An 18,158-nucleotide genomic window follows, 5' to 3' on the forward strand; every position below is an offset into this window, starting at 1 on the left:
GACGGGCTGGGGGTGCATTCCTGAACTGTGTCAATACACCCGCAATGTGCTCTGTGAAAGAGGCCGCGGGGAAATCAGAATCCTGCATTTCACTTTGGCTTTTCCTGCCTAAATGCCTGCAGAACAAACTTCACCAATATCCCTCACACTTTAGGGAAGTGACAATTGTTTACGAGATACAAGATACTATACTATGAAAACGTTATAGAAATGATTACATGGAACAAGTCTTATAAGTACTTAAAGACTTTATTATATTAGACGAACTGAAATCTATGGAAACACAGTTCCATTGAACACATTCTTTATGCACTATACTTAAAAATATAAATACAAAACGAATTTAAAGTACTTATATTAAACCAAGTTTTCCTTCTGTTTTTTTTGTTTAGCTTTCTTTGACACCATAAAAGAAAGAAAGAAAGAAAAAGAACAGAAAGAGTATATTAAAAGAAAACTATTAGGTAGAATCTTTTTAAACTTTTACTTTACCCATCATATTTAATATTTCCAAGACTATTTGGCCACGGAGAATCATACACATCGCACTCAAAGTTGTGTGATCACCAGTCCCCTGAGAGCTAGAGGACCAAACAGAGCACGTCAGGGAGAGGGGGCAGCTGGCGGCACAGCCCCGCACGCCCTCCAGGCCCTGCCGTCCCCAGAGGCCAGGACGAGGACAAGGTGGCGGGAGGATGGGCCCAGGAAACAGCATCGCTGCCGCTCAGTCAAGGCTGCCTGAAGGTCACAGCCACTCATGCAGGGCTGGGAGGACCTTCAGACAGACGGAGGAGGGAGTTAGGAAGGAGGATGGTCTTCCCCCCGGACGCTCCGGTACTTGGCCATGTCCTCAGGAAATACTTTAGAGAGTTCTTGAATCAACAGGCTTTTAAATTTCTAAGAAGAAAAATATACACGGTCAAGATATTTTTGCATGTGACCCATCACCCAAGTTAAAGACGACGCCCCACCAGAGCCTCAAACTCAAAAGAGAAACTGGGCTTCCCTGCACTGTCTGCTCATCTCCCTGGACGTCACACCTGCCAAACCGCAGCAGGAAACTGCTTGCAACTATGCTGCAAGTACATCAGGTACATGGAGAACTACCTGAAAGAGGAATGTTCATTCAAAGACTACCTCTTCCCTCCTGCCTCAAATGACAAGGAGCCCTCTCGCACGGAGCCAGCCACTCAGGTGGAAATGATTAGAGCAAGTGTAACAGGAGTCTTCACGTAATAATTAAGCAATTATTAATTCAAACCACATCAAACCCATTGTGTGCCAACAGCTCTCGATCAAAGCTTTCAGAGCACCTAGAAACATGTCTTCTCCAAATACCACGCTCCTTGAGCCTTCGTATCAGCATAACGTTTGTTTTAATCCAATCTTAAAAGCAGCTAAATATCTGCCAGCATCTCAAAACCCTTTCTTATAAGCTGTACAGAAAGGCAGCACCGTGGATATAAACAGAGAGATGGTCCTTACGTAGGTCAGGAACACATCCTTAAAGGAGGCTACATGCCAACCCTACAGAAAGCATTTAAGACAGAACTCATGCAACTTTAATCACTCGACCCACCAGGCATACAAACTGCACTGTGAGACGTTCACAATCTCATGAGAGGAAATGACACCAAGAGGCAACAGAAAGGGGTGCAAACTGAACAAACAGCACGGTCGCTAGTGTCACCGCCGACAGGCCATCTCAAGGCGCAGAGGCAGGGAGGCGAACAGGAGCGCGGGCAGCCGGGAGCACATCGCCCTGCGGCCGCGGCCCTGTTCTTAAGGGGAAGGGCGGGGCTCTTTCTGCCTGTCGTCCCCTGAGCTGGACCATCCGGCTTGCCCGCAGACTGGCCCAAAGGACCCCAGCTGGCTCTCCACCAAAGCGCTATCGTGCCCCAGAGGTGATGCTCCGTTCAAGAGCAACTCAATCCCAAGCTGGCAAAGCAGAAATGAGGCCGGGGGCACCACACTAACCCTCACAGCAAAGCCACCTCCAGGGCAGGCCACCTGGGATCAGCACAGATCCCTGCAGTCCAGGCAGCGGGAGACGGGCCTGTCACGGCAGTCCCGCCACCACCTCCGTGCCGGCCCCTCGCCTCGCCAGCGCGCCCTCCGCGTGGCCGTCTCCACGAACAGCAGACACCGAGCAGGCACCTGTGCCCCTGGGCAGCAGAGGGAACACAACACTCGTGCCCCTTGCATGCTGGAGCTTAGGCTGCAGCAGGGGACACAGGACAGAGACAGAAGGGCCGATCCTTATCAGCCAAGGCTGGTCCGCAAGGCCTCTCGGAGGAGGTGACACGCTGACCAGGGAGCACAGGCAGTGGGCAGAGGACGCGCAGGAGTCCCAGCAGAGGAGACGGCAGGGGAATGGACAGGAAGGAGACAAGGAGCCGGGCTGGTGAATTCCAGAAACGCAAATGAGGCCAGCGCTGCTGGCGGCAGGGGGAGAGGCAGGAGGGCTCGCTGTATGAGGCCAACAGGAAGGGGTAGCACCGCCCACCTAAAGGAAACCCCCCCACACACACACACACCCCGCCCCCGGCCACACGAGAGTCAACGTAGGTAAGAAAACACTCCATATACCATGTTCAAGATGCAGTTTTCTCGATCCCATCAAAACCAAGAAATACAAAGAGCAGGGTCTCTGTGGAGAATAGGGTATACGGTACAAAGGGGTCTGGAGTCTGAAGCTGGAGACGACCACCAGAGAAAGAGAAGTCAAGGAAGATTCGGCAATCCTCTAAACCAAAGACCCACAGTTACAGAAAAAGGCCGAACAGAAGGACTCAGAAAGCACCAAAGGGCAACCTGGAGATACTAAATCGTAAAAACAGAAACAAGCACGTTAGCCAACAACAACTAACACCACAAAAATTAACCCAGACTTCCGTAAAAGGGAGGCTAGCCACGTCGCTACGTTTATTAGGCTACCACACGGCTTGCTACTGTTTAATTTTATTACCTATTACGCATTTCAGAAATCTCAGCTGTGTAATGTTGTCAGGTAGCTGAAGTTTTACAAAGTCTTATGAGCCAAATTTGCTCTGGGAGCACTCCTTGATGTTCTGACATTATCTTCTGTTGACAAGAACCTTACCTTCATTGTGTCAATCTTGCCTTTAACTTGTTCATTTTTAGCCAGAGCCCTCTCCAGGCACTCTTTGGTATAGAGTTGGGGATTTCGACCTTGATCTATGTATCTGGAAACATGAAACATGTCAATTAACATTCATGGCTGATACCTCCTCTCACGGTTTTCTTATGGGGAAAAAACAAAGGTAGCGATCTGTAACCTCACATGGCCCTGTTTAGAAGCTGTGTCCAGGAACCAGGTGAATTAGGATTCCTTCAGTTATACAAGTATAGATGACTTGCACTTATATTACTTCTAATAATATGAATGACTCATGAAATCAAGTTAACGATCACTTATAAACCAAGCAAGCTTCACAGTCACACCAGTTCACATGTTTAGCACTTGTGTTTTTCGAAAGGTTTCATGGCCAACCACACCTTTTTATCCTCACAACAACCTGTAAGGTCAGGCAGCTCTTGACAAGAGAGAACTAAGCGTGGGCCAGAGCTTCCGGGCTGAGCAGTACAGGGAGCCCACCGAGATGCAACCCAGCAGGCCCACCCCGTCCTCTGGAGAGCCGCCTCGGGGCTGCAGGATCGGTGAGGGGAGAGCAGCGAGCACGAGAGCGCTGGCTTCGCCTATCCTGAGATTAGTTTACCGACTGGAGAGAGGGGGGAATGATACACTACTTTCCTAAAAATACCTAAGGAACTTAAACTTAACAGAGACAGATTCTCTCCAATTATTTCTTAGCAGCATAAAACTGTTCTGTGAAATTTTCAACATGTGTCCCCAAAATGTCTTCCTCATCCCAAAGATTTCATTAAGTGTACTGCCTAGATGAATATACACATTTTACCTGCGGAAGGCCACCTGCCTACTTCTGCACCTTGAAGACCTTCACATCACCCAGCTAAACTGAATTACTCATTACAAAGAAACAAAAACCACCACCACTACACTAAGTCTGATTTATGCATTTTATGCTTCAGTTAAAAAAAATTATCACTTCAGATTAAACACACTGTTAGGTTACTGTTAATGGCATAAAAACTGGCTTTTAATTATGACAGATAGAGAAATACTAATAAATCAAAAGTTCTAGAAATCCCATTTTATTGTGATGTATTTGAAACGATGGAATGAAAAAAGCAACATTCTGGTTAAATCCTAAGCAAAATCCATCCATTTCTGGGGGGGAGAAAACCTCAACAGGCCCAAATGTCCTAAATAAACAACCCCTTTTGACAGTGATGTCATTTGGATCGGGCTCTTCTTTGAAGACTCGAGGGTTGACTCCCACTTCTGCCAACTCGCCAACCCCAAGCACCCGGCAGAAGGGCCGAGGTTTACGTTGGTGTCTCTGCTCCAGATGCAGTCGGCGTGCCTGAGAACAGGCCTGGAGACCCTTCTACATCGGCACAGACTGATGTAGACAGATGTAAGCCAGATCTGACCGACAGCTCAGATCTGCTGCTTGCTGGGCGCTGAGAGGCCACCCCATCCCAAGTCCCCACGTGGGTCTCCGCTGTCCCTGCACCCACCGGCTCCGGCTGTGCTGGCCGAGGCCTCACTGCCCCCGCCTCTTCAGCGGTCTTCCCCATCTGTCTTCCTCTCATTTGCTCCACTTCAGAAGCCAGGAGTAGTTCCTTGGCATCTGTCAATATACTCATCCCACACACTTGTGACCAGAATGGCTCTAATGAGGACACTTAAGGAGAGGAAATCAGCCTCCAACTTGCCACACTTCACGAGCAGGAGTCTAGAGCTGCAACACACGCACAAGACAGACCTTCGCTCCCACCTGGGAACATGTGACACCTCGGCCAGCAGGTGAGGACAGAGCTGAGGCTGGGAAAACTGCAGCCTGTGTGTCCTGACTTGGTGGCCAGCTGCCGAGCTGTGCTGTAACTGGGACTTTCATCTCTGACCTTTGGGGATGTAAAAAGGTAACTTTTCCTTTTACTGTTCAAGGAACTCTAGTGATTTACATTTGCAGTTTTACTGCAAAAAGCCCCAGAATACTCTTGCTGTTCCAAGCCAGCTCCGGGAGGGAGGCTGCTTGGCCCAGAGAATTGGCCCTCGTCAACACAAGTCCAGGATTTGAAACTAAAATTAGAGCTGTCATATGATCCAGCAATCCCACTCCTGGGCATATACACAGACAAAACTATAATTCAAAAAGATACACGCACCCCTATGTTCACAGCAACACTATTTACAATAGCCAAGACACGGAAACAACCTAAGTGTCCATCCACAGATGAATGGATAAAGAAGATGTGGTGTGTGTATATATACACAATGGAATATTACTCAGCCATAAAAAAGAATGAAATAATGCCATTTACAGCAACATGGATGGACCTACAGACTGTCATACTAAGTGAAGTCAGAAAGACGAATATCACAAGCTATCACTTATATGTGGAATCTAAAACACGACACAAATGAACATATCTATGAAACAGAAACAGACTCACAGACATAGAGAACAGATTTTGGTTGCCAAGGGGAAGGGGGGTGGGAGAGGGATGGAGTGAGAGTTTGGGGTTAGCAGACGCTAATATAGGATGGACCAACAAGGTCCTACTGTGTAGCACAGGGAACTATATTCAATATCCTGTGATAAACCATAATGGAAAAGAATATATATATGTATAGCCGAATCACTTTGCCGTACAGCAGAAATTAACACAACACTGTAAATCAACTATACTTCAATAAAATTTTTTTTAAAAAGTCCAGAATTTTAGTCTCAGCTCTGACACTGACTAGCTAAACAGCCACTACGGTTACTTACTGGTTCTTTCACCTGTGAAATCAGTGTGATACAACCTGGATGGATAAAACCTAAAGAGTTTATTTCCTAGAAGCATCTCTAGGCCAGGACTGTACCCAGGTGCAGGTAACTCTCTCACAGAAAACGGTAAAAAGACCTACCAACATACCTGGCCTAAGAACTTTTTTTTTCAACACAGTAGATATTATCATCTCCTAAAACCAGCACTGCCAGGGCAGTCTGGGGGATACCAGACCAAATTCGTACTTCTCGGGTTGTTTCTGGCTTTAATTTTTTTTAATTTATAACATAGCTGCATAAGACTTTTTCATTCTCAAGAAAAAAAAGGAATTCATGTGGTTGTCCTTTTATATAAGCAAGATTTTAAGAGCCTAGGATGTTCTTCACATATTTAAAAAGCCTTTATTCACATGTAACTTTTTCTGAACAATACAATACTGAGTTGTTTTTTTTAAATTAATTTATTTATTTTTGGCTGCATTGGGTCTTCGTTGCTGCGCGCGGGCTTTCTCTAGTTGCGGCGAGTGGGGGTTACTCTTCGTTGCGGTGCTCGGGGTTCTCATTGCGGTGGCTTCTCTCGTTGCGGAGCATGGGCTCTAGGCATGTTGGCTCAGTAGTTGTGGCATGTGGGCTCTAGAGCACAGGCTCAGTAGTTGTGGCGCACGGGCTCTAGAACGCAGGCTCAGCAGTTGTGGCTCACGGGCTCTACAGCGCAGGCTCAGTAGTTGTGGCACACAGGCTTAGGTTGCTCGGCGGCATGTGGTATCTTCCCGGACCAGGGCTCGAACCCATGTCCCCTGCCTTGGCAGGTGGATTCTCAGCCACTGCGCCACCAGGTAAGTCCCTGAGATTTTTTTTTTTTTTTTAATGGTTTAATCCCATTAGAACATAAGCTCCATGATGGCGGGGATTTTTGTCTGTTTTCTTCCCTAACATATACGAAGCACCCAGACCATGCCTGCCACATAGCAGACACTTATATACTGATAGTTGAGGAAATGATTACAGCAAAACTAAACAATAATTAGAATATCAAGAACGCTACTTACTCAAAAACTTCTAAAGGGACAGTAATATCATGAAGTTGCTGTCTGCATTTATCGATATCCTGTAAGCCAGTAACAATAAAATTCCTGAGGGAAAAAGCAAAAATGGGACGTTAGGTTAATTGGGACGACGGCACTGAGCACCACCCACACCTGGCCGACCAGGGATCCACACGCGTGTTCCTTGCACAAGCACAGGTTACATGTGGCTCTCAGCTCTTTGGTTAGCTACAGAATTCCGTAAAGCTTTGGCGTTCTATCATATGCTCATCTATCTCCTGATCGTCTTTTTAAACAAGGAATTGCCAATACTGGGGGGCAAGAACCAATAGGAATAAGGGCAGGAGCCTTTGAGAATCTGATGAAAAATACGAGCCTTCTCTCAAAAACATTCATCCTGAGGTGGCGGGGATTTTGTGTGCGGTGTCAGACAACGCCCGCGGTGGGCGACTCCAGTTCAAGCATCCATCCTCAAAGCCTGAGGGAAAGCAAGCCGCGGCTGCCTAGTCTAACTTCAGCTCCCCGCGGGAGCCTTCCTAGATCAGCCGGCTGGTCCCGCAGCACCGGGTACGCAAGGCGGGCTTGCAAACAGGTTGGTGCTTGTGCCCTCCGTACAGCTGTGAGCCCTTCTCCGGAGCATCCGATTTGTATCTGCCTTTTGTTCACCCGGCCAGCACAAGGCTGCTGCCCCAAAAATCACTTCATAAACGTTCTGTGGCCCGTCGCAACCCACCACCGCCCACCATCATCCGATTCCTCCCTTCGGGCCTAGGCATCAAGCGGTTTCTGAGCCCTCACCTTCCCGGGGCCCATTTCACCGCACTGCCGCGTGAAGCCCGCCTCCCTTCGGGGGGCAGGGGCGTAACCCCCGGCCGAAGGGGAGAGAGTCCTACGTGCGTAGGGCAAGACTCAGATTCAGAAGCACGCCTCCCCCTGATAGCCCCAGAAACAGAGACTGATAACGTCCAAACGCGGCCCCAAGACAAGGTCCCAGCGCGGCAAAGCGGGAAGGAGGCGGGCCTGCAACAGGCGGCAGCGGCCAGCCCGCCTGCGCACAGCCTGGACCGGGAGGGCCCGGGAGGGCCCGGCCCCGAGCAAGGCGGGGAGAGGAGGCGGCTCTCAGCCGGCTCCAGGCTCCCCATCCCGGCTTCCAGGCAGACAGACGCCACCCCGCTGGCGCCGGGGACACGCCGGCGGACTCGGCCGCCACTCACAGCTTCTGGTTGAGCCCGGCCTGGCTGCTGGGCTGGAAGTCGCTGACGATGATGCCGAGCTGCCGGATGTTCTCCACAAACTTCTCCAGGTGCTCCTCCAGGTGGTCGAACTTCTCGGCCATCGCCCAACCGTCGGCACCGCCGCGGGCTAGCTCCTGCCCCGGCGCCTCTGGCTTCCGCCGGGGCCCGTCACCACTTCCGTTTCCTCTGGGGGCGGGGAGCGGGGGGGGTGGTCTGGATGGTGGGGCGGGGCGACGCGGGGCGGCGCGGGGCGGGGCGGGCCACCGGGGCGTGGTGTGGACCCTGAGGCGGTGTCTGGGGCGGGGCCTGGATTGGAGGCGGGGTTTGAGCGTGGGGCGAGGCGGACGTCAGCTCAGCCTGGCCCCAGTAGCCCTAAGCGGCCCAGGTGAGCGGGGCACGTCCGGTGTTGGTCCTCGGGACTCGCACGCGTGCTCTGAGGGCCACAAAGAGCCCGCGATGGGGACCTGTGGGATCCGGCTCTGCCTTCACTGGCCCTAGGCAAGTTCCCGAGCCTCTGAGCCCTTCCATAAAATCAGGATAATGAGACCCGACAGCTACATGAGGTTAGTTAGAGGAGATGACGCCGGTAAGGCTGAAGCACAGCGGGCAGTACTTGGAAAGAGTAGCTTGACCCATGATGAAAATGACTTTTTTTTCCCGAGTATTCAAATTACAGATACTTATGGTAAATAATTGCAACAATAAAGAAAAAAATATAATGAAGAAAGGGGAAAAGACACCTGATATCCTGCCCCCCTGACATGAGCCATCTTTAAGATCTCGGAGACCTTCCCTTCCTCCGCTTCTTTACAGGCAGGTACAACCGCTTGTGGACAAAGGGCTTGGTCAGCTTCTTATTCCACACCAGCGAGCCGCTGTGCAGGGTCCAGCAGGCTTCCTACCTGCTCCTCCGGAAGCTGGCCTCTCCCTTTTGGAGCCACTCAGCCTTTGCCCTGACCCTGAAAGGCAGCTCAAGCTGGGCTTCAGACCCATCACTTTTCCAGTAGTGATTTGCCATCCCCAAAGGGGTGAATTAGCAGCAAGGACAACAACATACGGTGACCTTAGGTCTAGTGTCACAACTGAGGCTTCTAGTGCTAACTGCTGCCACCTCCCACCAGAGGTCTCGGTGCCCTCCATGCGCCATATAAGGCAACGTCTTCACAAATACCCACGTACCTGAAAACCCTCAAGTTTGCATGAAGGACCCGATAAGGACAGTCTCCTTGTCCCTCAGTTGGAATCCTTCAGGTCAGCTCTGGCACCCCGACTTCTTTCTTCTGGTATGTAATTAGCACCCACCAACTCTAACTCTTCCTTCTAACCATGTCCCCTCAGCTCTTGCTTCCCTAATTCCAGCCACCTTCCTAGGTCAGGTCCTCAGCCCCTCGTGCCAACTCTAATGAAACAGTGCCCTATGGGGTTTCTCTATCTGTGAAGAATAACCTCCCCTACTTCACAGAGCTTTTTGTAAACTGCTGTTCATTGATCTTACTAAAATTCCATTTTGACCACTCTTGTGCTTAAGAAACGTTTATGCCCATTCTTCTAGGAGTAACTGACGTTTGCTCCTGCAGTAGCCTGCCTGGATCCCTCAAGCCACAGTAATTTCCTTTTCTACTGAATATCATAGTATCCATCATTCATCCTTTTCAGTTCCTAGAGTCTTAGGCAAAATGAGGAAGCCCCTTTTCTTGATGATCTCCAAAGCCTCTCCCAACTGCAGCCAGAAATGGGAACCCAGAGAAGGTACGTGATTTGTCAGACTTACTGAATCAGGAACTCCAATTGATGTGGTGGGCTGAAGTGACGGGGAGAGCCTCTGTTCTGCTCTGAATACACAGACATGTTAGATAAAATACCTCCCTCCCAACTTAACGGCAGTTAACTTCAGGGGAATTTTAAAACGAGGTGGCAATAAAATACTAGACAAAAGGAAAAAAATGATGATTGGGGAGAGGGCTGGATATGAGGTTAGTCCTTTTCTATTTCATAAGAATAAAAAGGGATAGATATTGATGGGACTTAGGCTTTGTTTAGTATTGATTTTAAAAATTTAAGTTTATTTCTTTAGTAGAACAATATAATTTCCAAACTAGTAAAGGGGAAAGGGAATAAGGACAATGCAATCAATTAAATAGAAGGCAAGAAAAACAGAGAATAGGTGAAGCAAAGAACAAGCATAAAAAATAAAAAGCACACAATGAGATAAAAGAATTAAAGAAAAATATGTTGGTGATCACAGTGAATGTAAACAGACTTCACTACTTGTTTAAAAGGGAGATTCTCTCAGATTGGAAGTGTTTTATTATATTTTGTTTTGTTTTATTGTTGTTGCTGCTGTCTTAATCCAGCTATGTGGCTTTTCCAAAGCACACCTAAAACAAACATACAGAAAGGTTTAGATAAAGGAATAGGATAGAAAAAGATATGACAGGTAATCAAAAAAAATTATTAAACATATGAAATTAAAAATTAATAAAAATGTTAAAAGACTTTTTTAATGATAAAGGAAAGAGTCCACCAAGAGGCTATACTAATATTTACCTATAAGCAAGTAACAACGTCGTCTTATAATATCTAGCACAAAAGTTGGCAAATTATGAGGAAAAATTCAAACTCCATAATCGTAACAGGAGATTTGAACCACCTCTATCAGAAAATGATGTCAAGTAGAGTACAAAATAAATGAATATGAAAGAGTTGAATAATATGATTAATGTATGTGATATTTGAGAAACCCTGAAGAACAGATTATTTTCAAGCACATATGGAATATTTATGAAAATTTGACCATTCGCTAGACTACAAAGGAAGTTTCAGCAAATTTCAAATTGTGTCACATGGACTGGATTTTCTGACTTCAGTGGTATAATTACAGTAGAAATCAATGAAGTTATTTGCTTTTTACATACACACACATGCATACACACACACACACACACACACACACAGACCTGAAAACCAAAACACACTCTTTGAAATAATTCATGGATATATATACATCTGAATTTGTATGGGCAAGACCCGATTGATGTCCGTCATCCCAATATAATTATTAGTAGCACTTCCTGTCACTCACTATCAAAGGTATCTCAATTTGGTTGATACATTACATGGCCATACTAGTTAAAGAGGAATTTGTAACATATTTGGAACTGAATGATAAGCACTCCTTATCAAACTTCTGCTTTGCTTCTAAGATGATACTCTGAGGAAAAATAACCTGGAAATAATAAGCTAGGGTTTTCAACCCAAAGAGTTAGTGAAAAGGAGCAAGAGAGAAATCACAAGCACAAAAAATATATAGAAAGGAGTGGAAAAGGTAAAGAGAGATACTGATGAAAACGAAAACTCTTTCATTAATTTTTTTTTTCTGCTTTCATTAGAAGCTAGAAAGATGAACAGTAAAGAAAAGCTGACTGTTGAAAAGACGAGTAAAGATACATACTTCAGCAAGTCCATCAGAAGGCAGAGAGAAAATAAACAATATTATAAATGAATGAGGAAACATCATTCAATTACAGTGAAATTTGTATTCATATTTTGAAAGCTTGAAGGATGTGGACAATTTTCTAGAAAACTCCCAAAAGTTAACCTAAAAAATAATAGGAGATCAGAATAGATCCTAACCTTTCAATAAACTGGCCAGCAGACAAAAATATCTTTCAAAGAAACAAAAGACATCAAGCTGTGACTGCTTTTAACACTAGATTGTTCTTTTTTAATGAAACATTAAAGAAAAAAGAATTTCAATTTTAAGCAGACATTTTCAGAGACTAGAAAACAAAGAAACAACATCCCAGCTCATTTTTGTTTTGTTTTGTTTTGCTTTGCTTTTGCGGTACGCGGGCATCTCACTGCTGTGGCCTCTCCCATTGCGGAGCACAGGCTGCGGACGCACAGGCTCAGAGGCCATGGCTCACGGGCCCAGCCACTCCGTGGCACGTGGGATCTTCCCAGACCGGGGCACGAAGAATCCGTATCCCCTGCATCAGCAGGCAGACTCTCAACCACTGCGCCACCAGGGAAGCCCCCAGCTCATTTTTAAAGAATTATATAACTTTGATAGGAAATGCAGACAAGGACAGTCCAAAAAAAAAAAAAAAGAGGAAGAAAATATAGGCCAATCTTCCTTCTGAAAGTAGATGTAAAATCACAAATATCATAAAATATCAGCAAATTGAATCAATTATCCCGTATCAGCTATCAATTGCTACATAAACAAACCTCGTGGAAACGTAGTGGCTTGAAACAGCTACTTTCCTCTATTTTGCTCGCAACTCTGCAACGTGGGCTGTGCGTGGCGTTTGTAGCTTTCCCCCGCTCCATGTCACTTTGACTGGGTGGCCTGGCTGAAGCTAGTGAATCTACTTTCAAGATGGCTCACTCACACGGCCATCACATTGATGGTGCATGTCGGCTGGGAGCCCAGCTGGACTGTAAGCTAGAGGACACAGTCCCCCTCTGCGTGAGTCTCTGCGGACTTTGGGAGCATCCTTGCCTTGTGGCGGCTGGGTTCCAGGAGCACGTAGCTCAAGAGAAACAGGTAGAAGTTGCACAGCCTCCTAGAATCTTGCCTGCAAAGTCCCATAGCATCACTTGCACCATAGCCATGGCACAGATGGATTCCCAGAAGGAAACATAACCCTGACCTGTCAATGGAAGAAGTAAGAAGTCACTTTGTTGGAAGAACAGGTGAAAGAACAGGTGAGACCTTTTCAAGCCATTTTTGAAAAACACAACCTGTCAAACATCACACTGAAAAAAAAAAATAATAATGATCTATTGGGCTTCTCCTAGGACTGCAAGAATGGTGAATATCATAAAATCTTTCATGTATCTAAGTCCATTAAGAATTAAAGCAGAGGGCTTCCCTGGTGGTGCAGTGGTTGAGAGTCCGCCTGCCGATGCAGGGGACACGGGTTTGTGCCCCGGTCTGGGAAGATCCCACATGCCACGGAGCAGCTGGGCCCGTGAGCCATGGCCGCTGAGCCTGCGCATCCAGAGCCTGTGCTCCGCAACGGGAGAGGCCACAACAGTGAGAGGCCCGCGTACAGGAAAAAAAAAAAGAATTAAAGCAGAGAAATATCTCAGATTTTTAAAATAGACACTTGATAAAATTCTACTTGATTCGTGTTTTTTTTTTTTTTTTAACAAAGGAACTTCTGAGTAAACGAATAGAAACTTCCTGATCCTAATAAAGGACACATACTATAAACTTACAGAGGGCATTTGACTAAATGATAGAACTTTGGAAACAGTCTCATTAAAGTCAAGAACACGCCAGAATCTTCCCTATCACCCCAACTCTTCAGTACTTCATTGGAGCACCGGCCGGTGTAGAAACAGCCATGGGAGCGGCACTGGGCTGTTACTCATGTCCTCACTAGTGTCTGCCTTTTTTGACATTGAACCTCTATGTCCTTCCTGCTCATATCTTATACCTTAGCTTCCAGCTATATTTTAGGAATTCCGAGGAGAGGAATCCAAACTTACACATCCCCCAGAGTCCCAACTTAGTTCAAACTAACTCAATAAACAGTTTTTGATTATTTGAAGGTCACAGGAAAAAAAAGGAAAGAAAAGAAAACCACAAAAGAAAGTGGTAGAAAGAAACCAAATGCCTGTTTTTCCACCATGGATGTAACTCCCCAGGAAGCCATTCTTTTCTGTCGGGTAGACCCTGGCAGCATCTTGCTTTCCAAATAATTAAGAGAAATGGGTGCTTCTGCAGTTTTGACCTATGGCCCCATCTGTGCTACCCTCCCTTGGTTTTCTCCAGCACTTAGCGAGTTATTTCTGCTGTGTCCTGTACTTGTGTCTGTAGCCCATGATAGGGCCAGTTCCTAAGAGCCGCTGTGGCCATAGAAAAGGTTCCATGGAGATGTTCTGCTCTGCTGCTTTTGCCCTGCCTCATAATAGTCACCCTGGCTCTGGGATCATGTTACCTGTTGTATCAGTTCCCTAGGGCTGCTGCAACACAGTATCACAGACTGGGGGGCTTACACAATAGAAATGTATTGTCTCACGGTCCTGGAGGCCAAAAGTCTGAGACCAAGGTGTAAGCTGGGCTGGTTCCTTCTGAGGCTGGGCGGGAGAATCTGTTCCATGCCTCTCTCCTGGCTTCTGGTGGTTTGCTGGCAATCCTTGGTGTTCCTTGGCTTGTAATTGCACCACCCTGCTCTCTGCCTTCATGTTCACATGGTGTTCTCCCTGTGTGCATGTCTCTGTCCAAATTTACTCTTTTCATAAGGACATCAGTCGTATTGGATTGGGGCCCACCCTAAATGACTTCATTTTAACTTGATTGCATCTGCAAAGACTTTATTTCCAAATACAGTCACATTCTTAGGTACTGGGAGTTAGGATTCCAGCATATCTTTTTGGAGGGGACACAATTCAAGCCGTAACACCTTCCTCTTCTGTTCAGGAATGCCAGCCCTTGCTCTCTGTATTGTGACTGCAGGACATTTAATTCAGGCCAGGTCATAATGAGTATAATTATGGTATCATACCCTCCATTTTTGTGATTTGTGATTAGTCATCAGCTCCAATTATTGTTCCCATAAATATTCTCTTTCCTCTCTCCTCCTATTTGCATTGGCTAAAGTGAGAACAGAAATGGGAGGTTTTCAAATCTGACGTTTGAAACCATCCCAAGGAGGGCCATTGAGATCCACTGAGTGCACCACTGTTTGAAAGTCTCTCTAAATCACTCATCTCCAAGTTGTCCTAACTTATTATTCCATTGGCTATTGTTCTCTGATGAAACCAAAAGCTATTCAAACCCACTGAGACCTTTATGCAGGTTCTCCCTTTTCCCCTTGAAACAGCTAAATTGTGGCTGCTTTCCCTTTACTGCGCATGGTAAATATTGTTTATTTGTTTGTAAGACATGTTTTAAGATTTAAACACCCAACGCTCCAAATGTAAATGGAATTAGGCTGGAAAATCCCAGTAAGTCAGGTGTACCTGGTAGGAGGCTGCATGCAGAAAGCCTGCAGGGCTCTGCTTACGGTAGAGGTAGAGGGTGTCGCTTTGGTTTCCCTCTGAGGTCAAGGTGATCTGCCCCTGGGAAATTTCCAGGCTTCTAATGCTTTGTGACCTTGGAATCTGGAGGCATTTTTTTTCTTTCTTTCTTTCTTTTTATTCATTCGAATTATTGTTGCTCGATCAGCACTCATGGCCCTTAGTGATGCCATCGGAACATTTTTTGCCATTCATTTTCATTTATTCTGAGAACCAGATTCAGCTTAGGTTTTTAAAAATGCAGCTCTCCTACCAAGAGGACAAAGCAGCTGGTTTCTGCTTCTTACTTTGTGGATTTTCCGCACATTAGTAATTCTAGCAGAAGGGAAGGTTTGCAACTCTGTTGCTTTGATGATGATGATGATGGTATGATGATGATGATGATGGTCATGATCATACTGATGCCAATTGCTAGCATTTTACTGAGCATTTTATAAAGAGTATTTCATTTATTCTTCATAACCCTAAGAGGAATTTGTACCATACATAGTCAAAGCACTATAATTTGCACTATAATTTGCACTATAATTTGCACCATACATAGTCAAATGTAAACCAAAAAAGCTTCCCTAAATACAGAATTGAGAAGCAGAATAATTCCAACGGGTAGAGGAGGCTGATATCACTTTTCCCCAAGTGCCACATTGACACATGAATGTTCAAATAAATCAGATTTACCATTCATTCTATTAGGTTCACATGTCAGTGAGCGTGCATGACTTGTGCCGTAAAAAAATATAAATTGTATCTTGTTTTTACACTAATAAATATTGAGAAACAGTAACATCTCTCTTCTATTTCCTTTGACATGAAACATCTGTGGTTCTACCTGAAATTCTGTGTAATGAACCTATGACAAGATTACATTCCTATAGCCTACAGATTGCCATGTGAGCCAATCAGGGAATGGAAGCCTGCAGTTGACATTCACTATTAAGTTTTTATGAAAAGTTTGTCACAAATTCAAGAGAGGACAGGGTAGCACTATAGAAAGAGGGAAAAGGTGAGATACACACATACACAGAAATATAAACTTTTTATACTTCATACCAATTTTCACCCTACTAGCTCCTTCAGTACATTGCTGAAGTCCTGATATCTCACAGTCCTGTGTAAAAATTGACAACATTCAGTAGAAGTCTAAGTTTGTCTTAAACACTCCAAAGAGAAATGCACTGTGCTCAAGTATGCTCTTCCAATTGTGATGATCCAGAAAGCAAAGCCTTACCTTGCAGAAAATCATGGTGCACGTGGACTGGGAACACCTGCCTCTGGTTCTGGTCAAGAAAGAGCACCAGGATGCTGTCCAGCAAAGAACACCTGAAATAAATATGAAGCAGCTTGTGTCAGAAGACTAAGTAAAAGTATATCAAAACTCTCAGTATGGAAGATGGAAGCTAAGAGGGGCCATGACCAAGGTCTATACAATTTCAGTTACAATGGACACTAGAACTAGTGTCAACCTCCTTAACCTTCTAGTAAATGGCTTTAGCTGTGCTAGTCCTGGTCTGTGAGAAGCAGATCCCAAGACGGGATTGAACATATAAGACATTTTTTTAAGGAAACATTGGTGAAATAAAATGGGGAAGCAACCAAAAAAGCCCAGGAGAATCAAGACCAAGATGCAGGTCTGATCCCAAGAAAAGGAGAGAAAGGAGGAAGCAGGGAGGGAGGGAAGAGGTGGTAGAGAAGGGGGGAAGGGAGGGAGGAAGGAAGTGGGGGAGGGAGGAAGACGGGTGGGCAGGCAGGCTAGAAGCATCTTAGACTGTAGTGCAGTTCAAAGGAGAGTTTGGTAAGACCACTACAGAGTCCTCGAACCCAAATCCCTCATCAGCAGAGTCCCAGGTCTCTCTGGATGAACATGACTTAGTATTCCTGCCTTACCCAGTCATTGGCTAGAAGCAGTCCATGGGAGCAGAAACTGTAATAAATTTCAGAGTAGAGCACTGGGGCTCCTTGTCAATTCTGGCCACTGCAGTTGGAGATCTGAGGGGTGTATTTTCATGGGCACCACATCAGGTCAAACAACAATCATAACCATAATCATAATAATAGCTGTTTACTGACAGCCTGCTCAGAGCCAAGCATTGGACTAGATATTTTACATATTCAACATAATTGTCGAAACAACCCTCCAGGCTAGGTATGGTTGCTCCTCAATTTCAATGAGGACATTGAAGCTTGAAAGGGTAAGTGCCTTACCAAGGCTACACAATTGGTTGGTGCAGAAGTGAGAGTAAATCCTGGGTCCCTCAGGCTCCAAAGCCCTATCTTCTTACCGCAGCAAACACATGAGAAGACTTTTGCTTCCTCAACAAGAAACACTGGCTTCACTGAACTTGTTAAGCCAAAAAAAGTTGAGTGTATTTAAAATATAAACAATACTAACACAGCCAACCAACAATGTAAAGCAATTATACTCCAATAAAGATGTTAAAAAAACCCCACAATGCTCCTTGTGTTCTGCGTAATTCATAAGTGACAAGATTTGAGACCGACACCATCACACTTTCCATCAAATGACTCATCATCACACTGGGCCCTTAATGGTCCCAAATGGTATTCCTTAAGTCCTCCTGACTGTCTAAAAACAGAGCTCAGGTGTGACCAGGAAGGGACAAAGCCCAGTACTTCCTTGCTACATGACTCTAAGAATGACCTTAGTCATTAGTTTTCTCCTCCTGGAATCAAGGTAATATCTATAAATTGGTGAAACATCTAGCATGGCACCTGGAATGTGAAAGGTGTTTGACAAATGTGGTCCCCTTCTATCAGCTTATACCGAGCATGCAGTCAAGCTTTTCTTCTTGTACCATAAACTGACTCTTGCAAAAATGTATTGATTATGTCATTCTCCAACCTAAAATCTTCTGACAGCTTCCATTTTCTACAGCAGGGATTGTTTTTTTTTTTTTTTACTCACTCATTTTATTTATTTATTTATTGATTAATTAATTTTT

General features: G+C 45.5%; 1 protein-coding gene across 1 annotated transcript; it reads right to left on the reverse strand.

Annotated features, from left to right (window-relative positions):
- Positions 1-236: 236 nt before the first annotated feature.
- Positions 237-8,352, reverse strand: MED10 (mediator complex subunit 10). Its single transcript, XM_030856545.2, has 4 exons — positions 8,146-8,352; positions 6,935-7,018; positions 3,104-3,206; positions 237-897 (listed from the first exon to the last, which is right to left on the reverse strand). Exons 1-4 carry the CDS (start codon positions 8,265-8,267, stop codon positions 799-801), a joined length of 408 nt encoding a protein of 135 aa, XP_030712405.1. The 5' UTR covers positions 8,268-8,352; the 3' UTR covers positions 237-798.
- Positions 8,353-18,158: the final 9,806 nt, after the last annotated feature.

The sequence above is a fragment of the Globicephala melas genome, chromosome 3, assembly GCF_963455315.2.
Source record: "Globicephala melas chromosome 3, mGloMel1.2, whole genome shotgun sequence".
NCBI lineage: Eukaryota > Metazoa > Chordata > Mammalia > Artiodactyla > Delphinidae > Globicephala > Globicephala melas.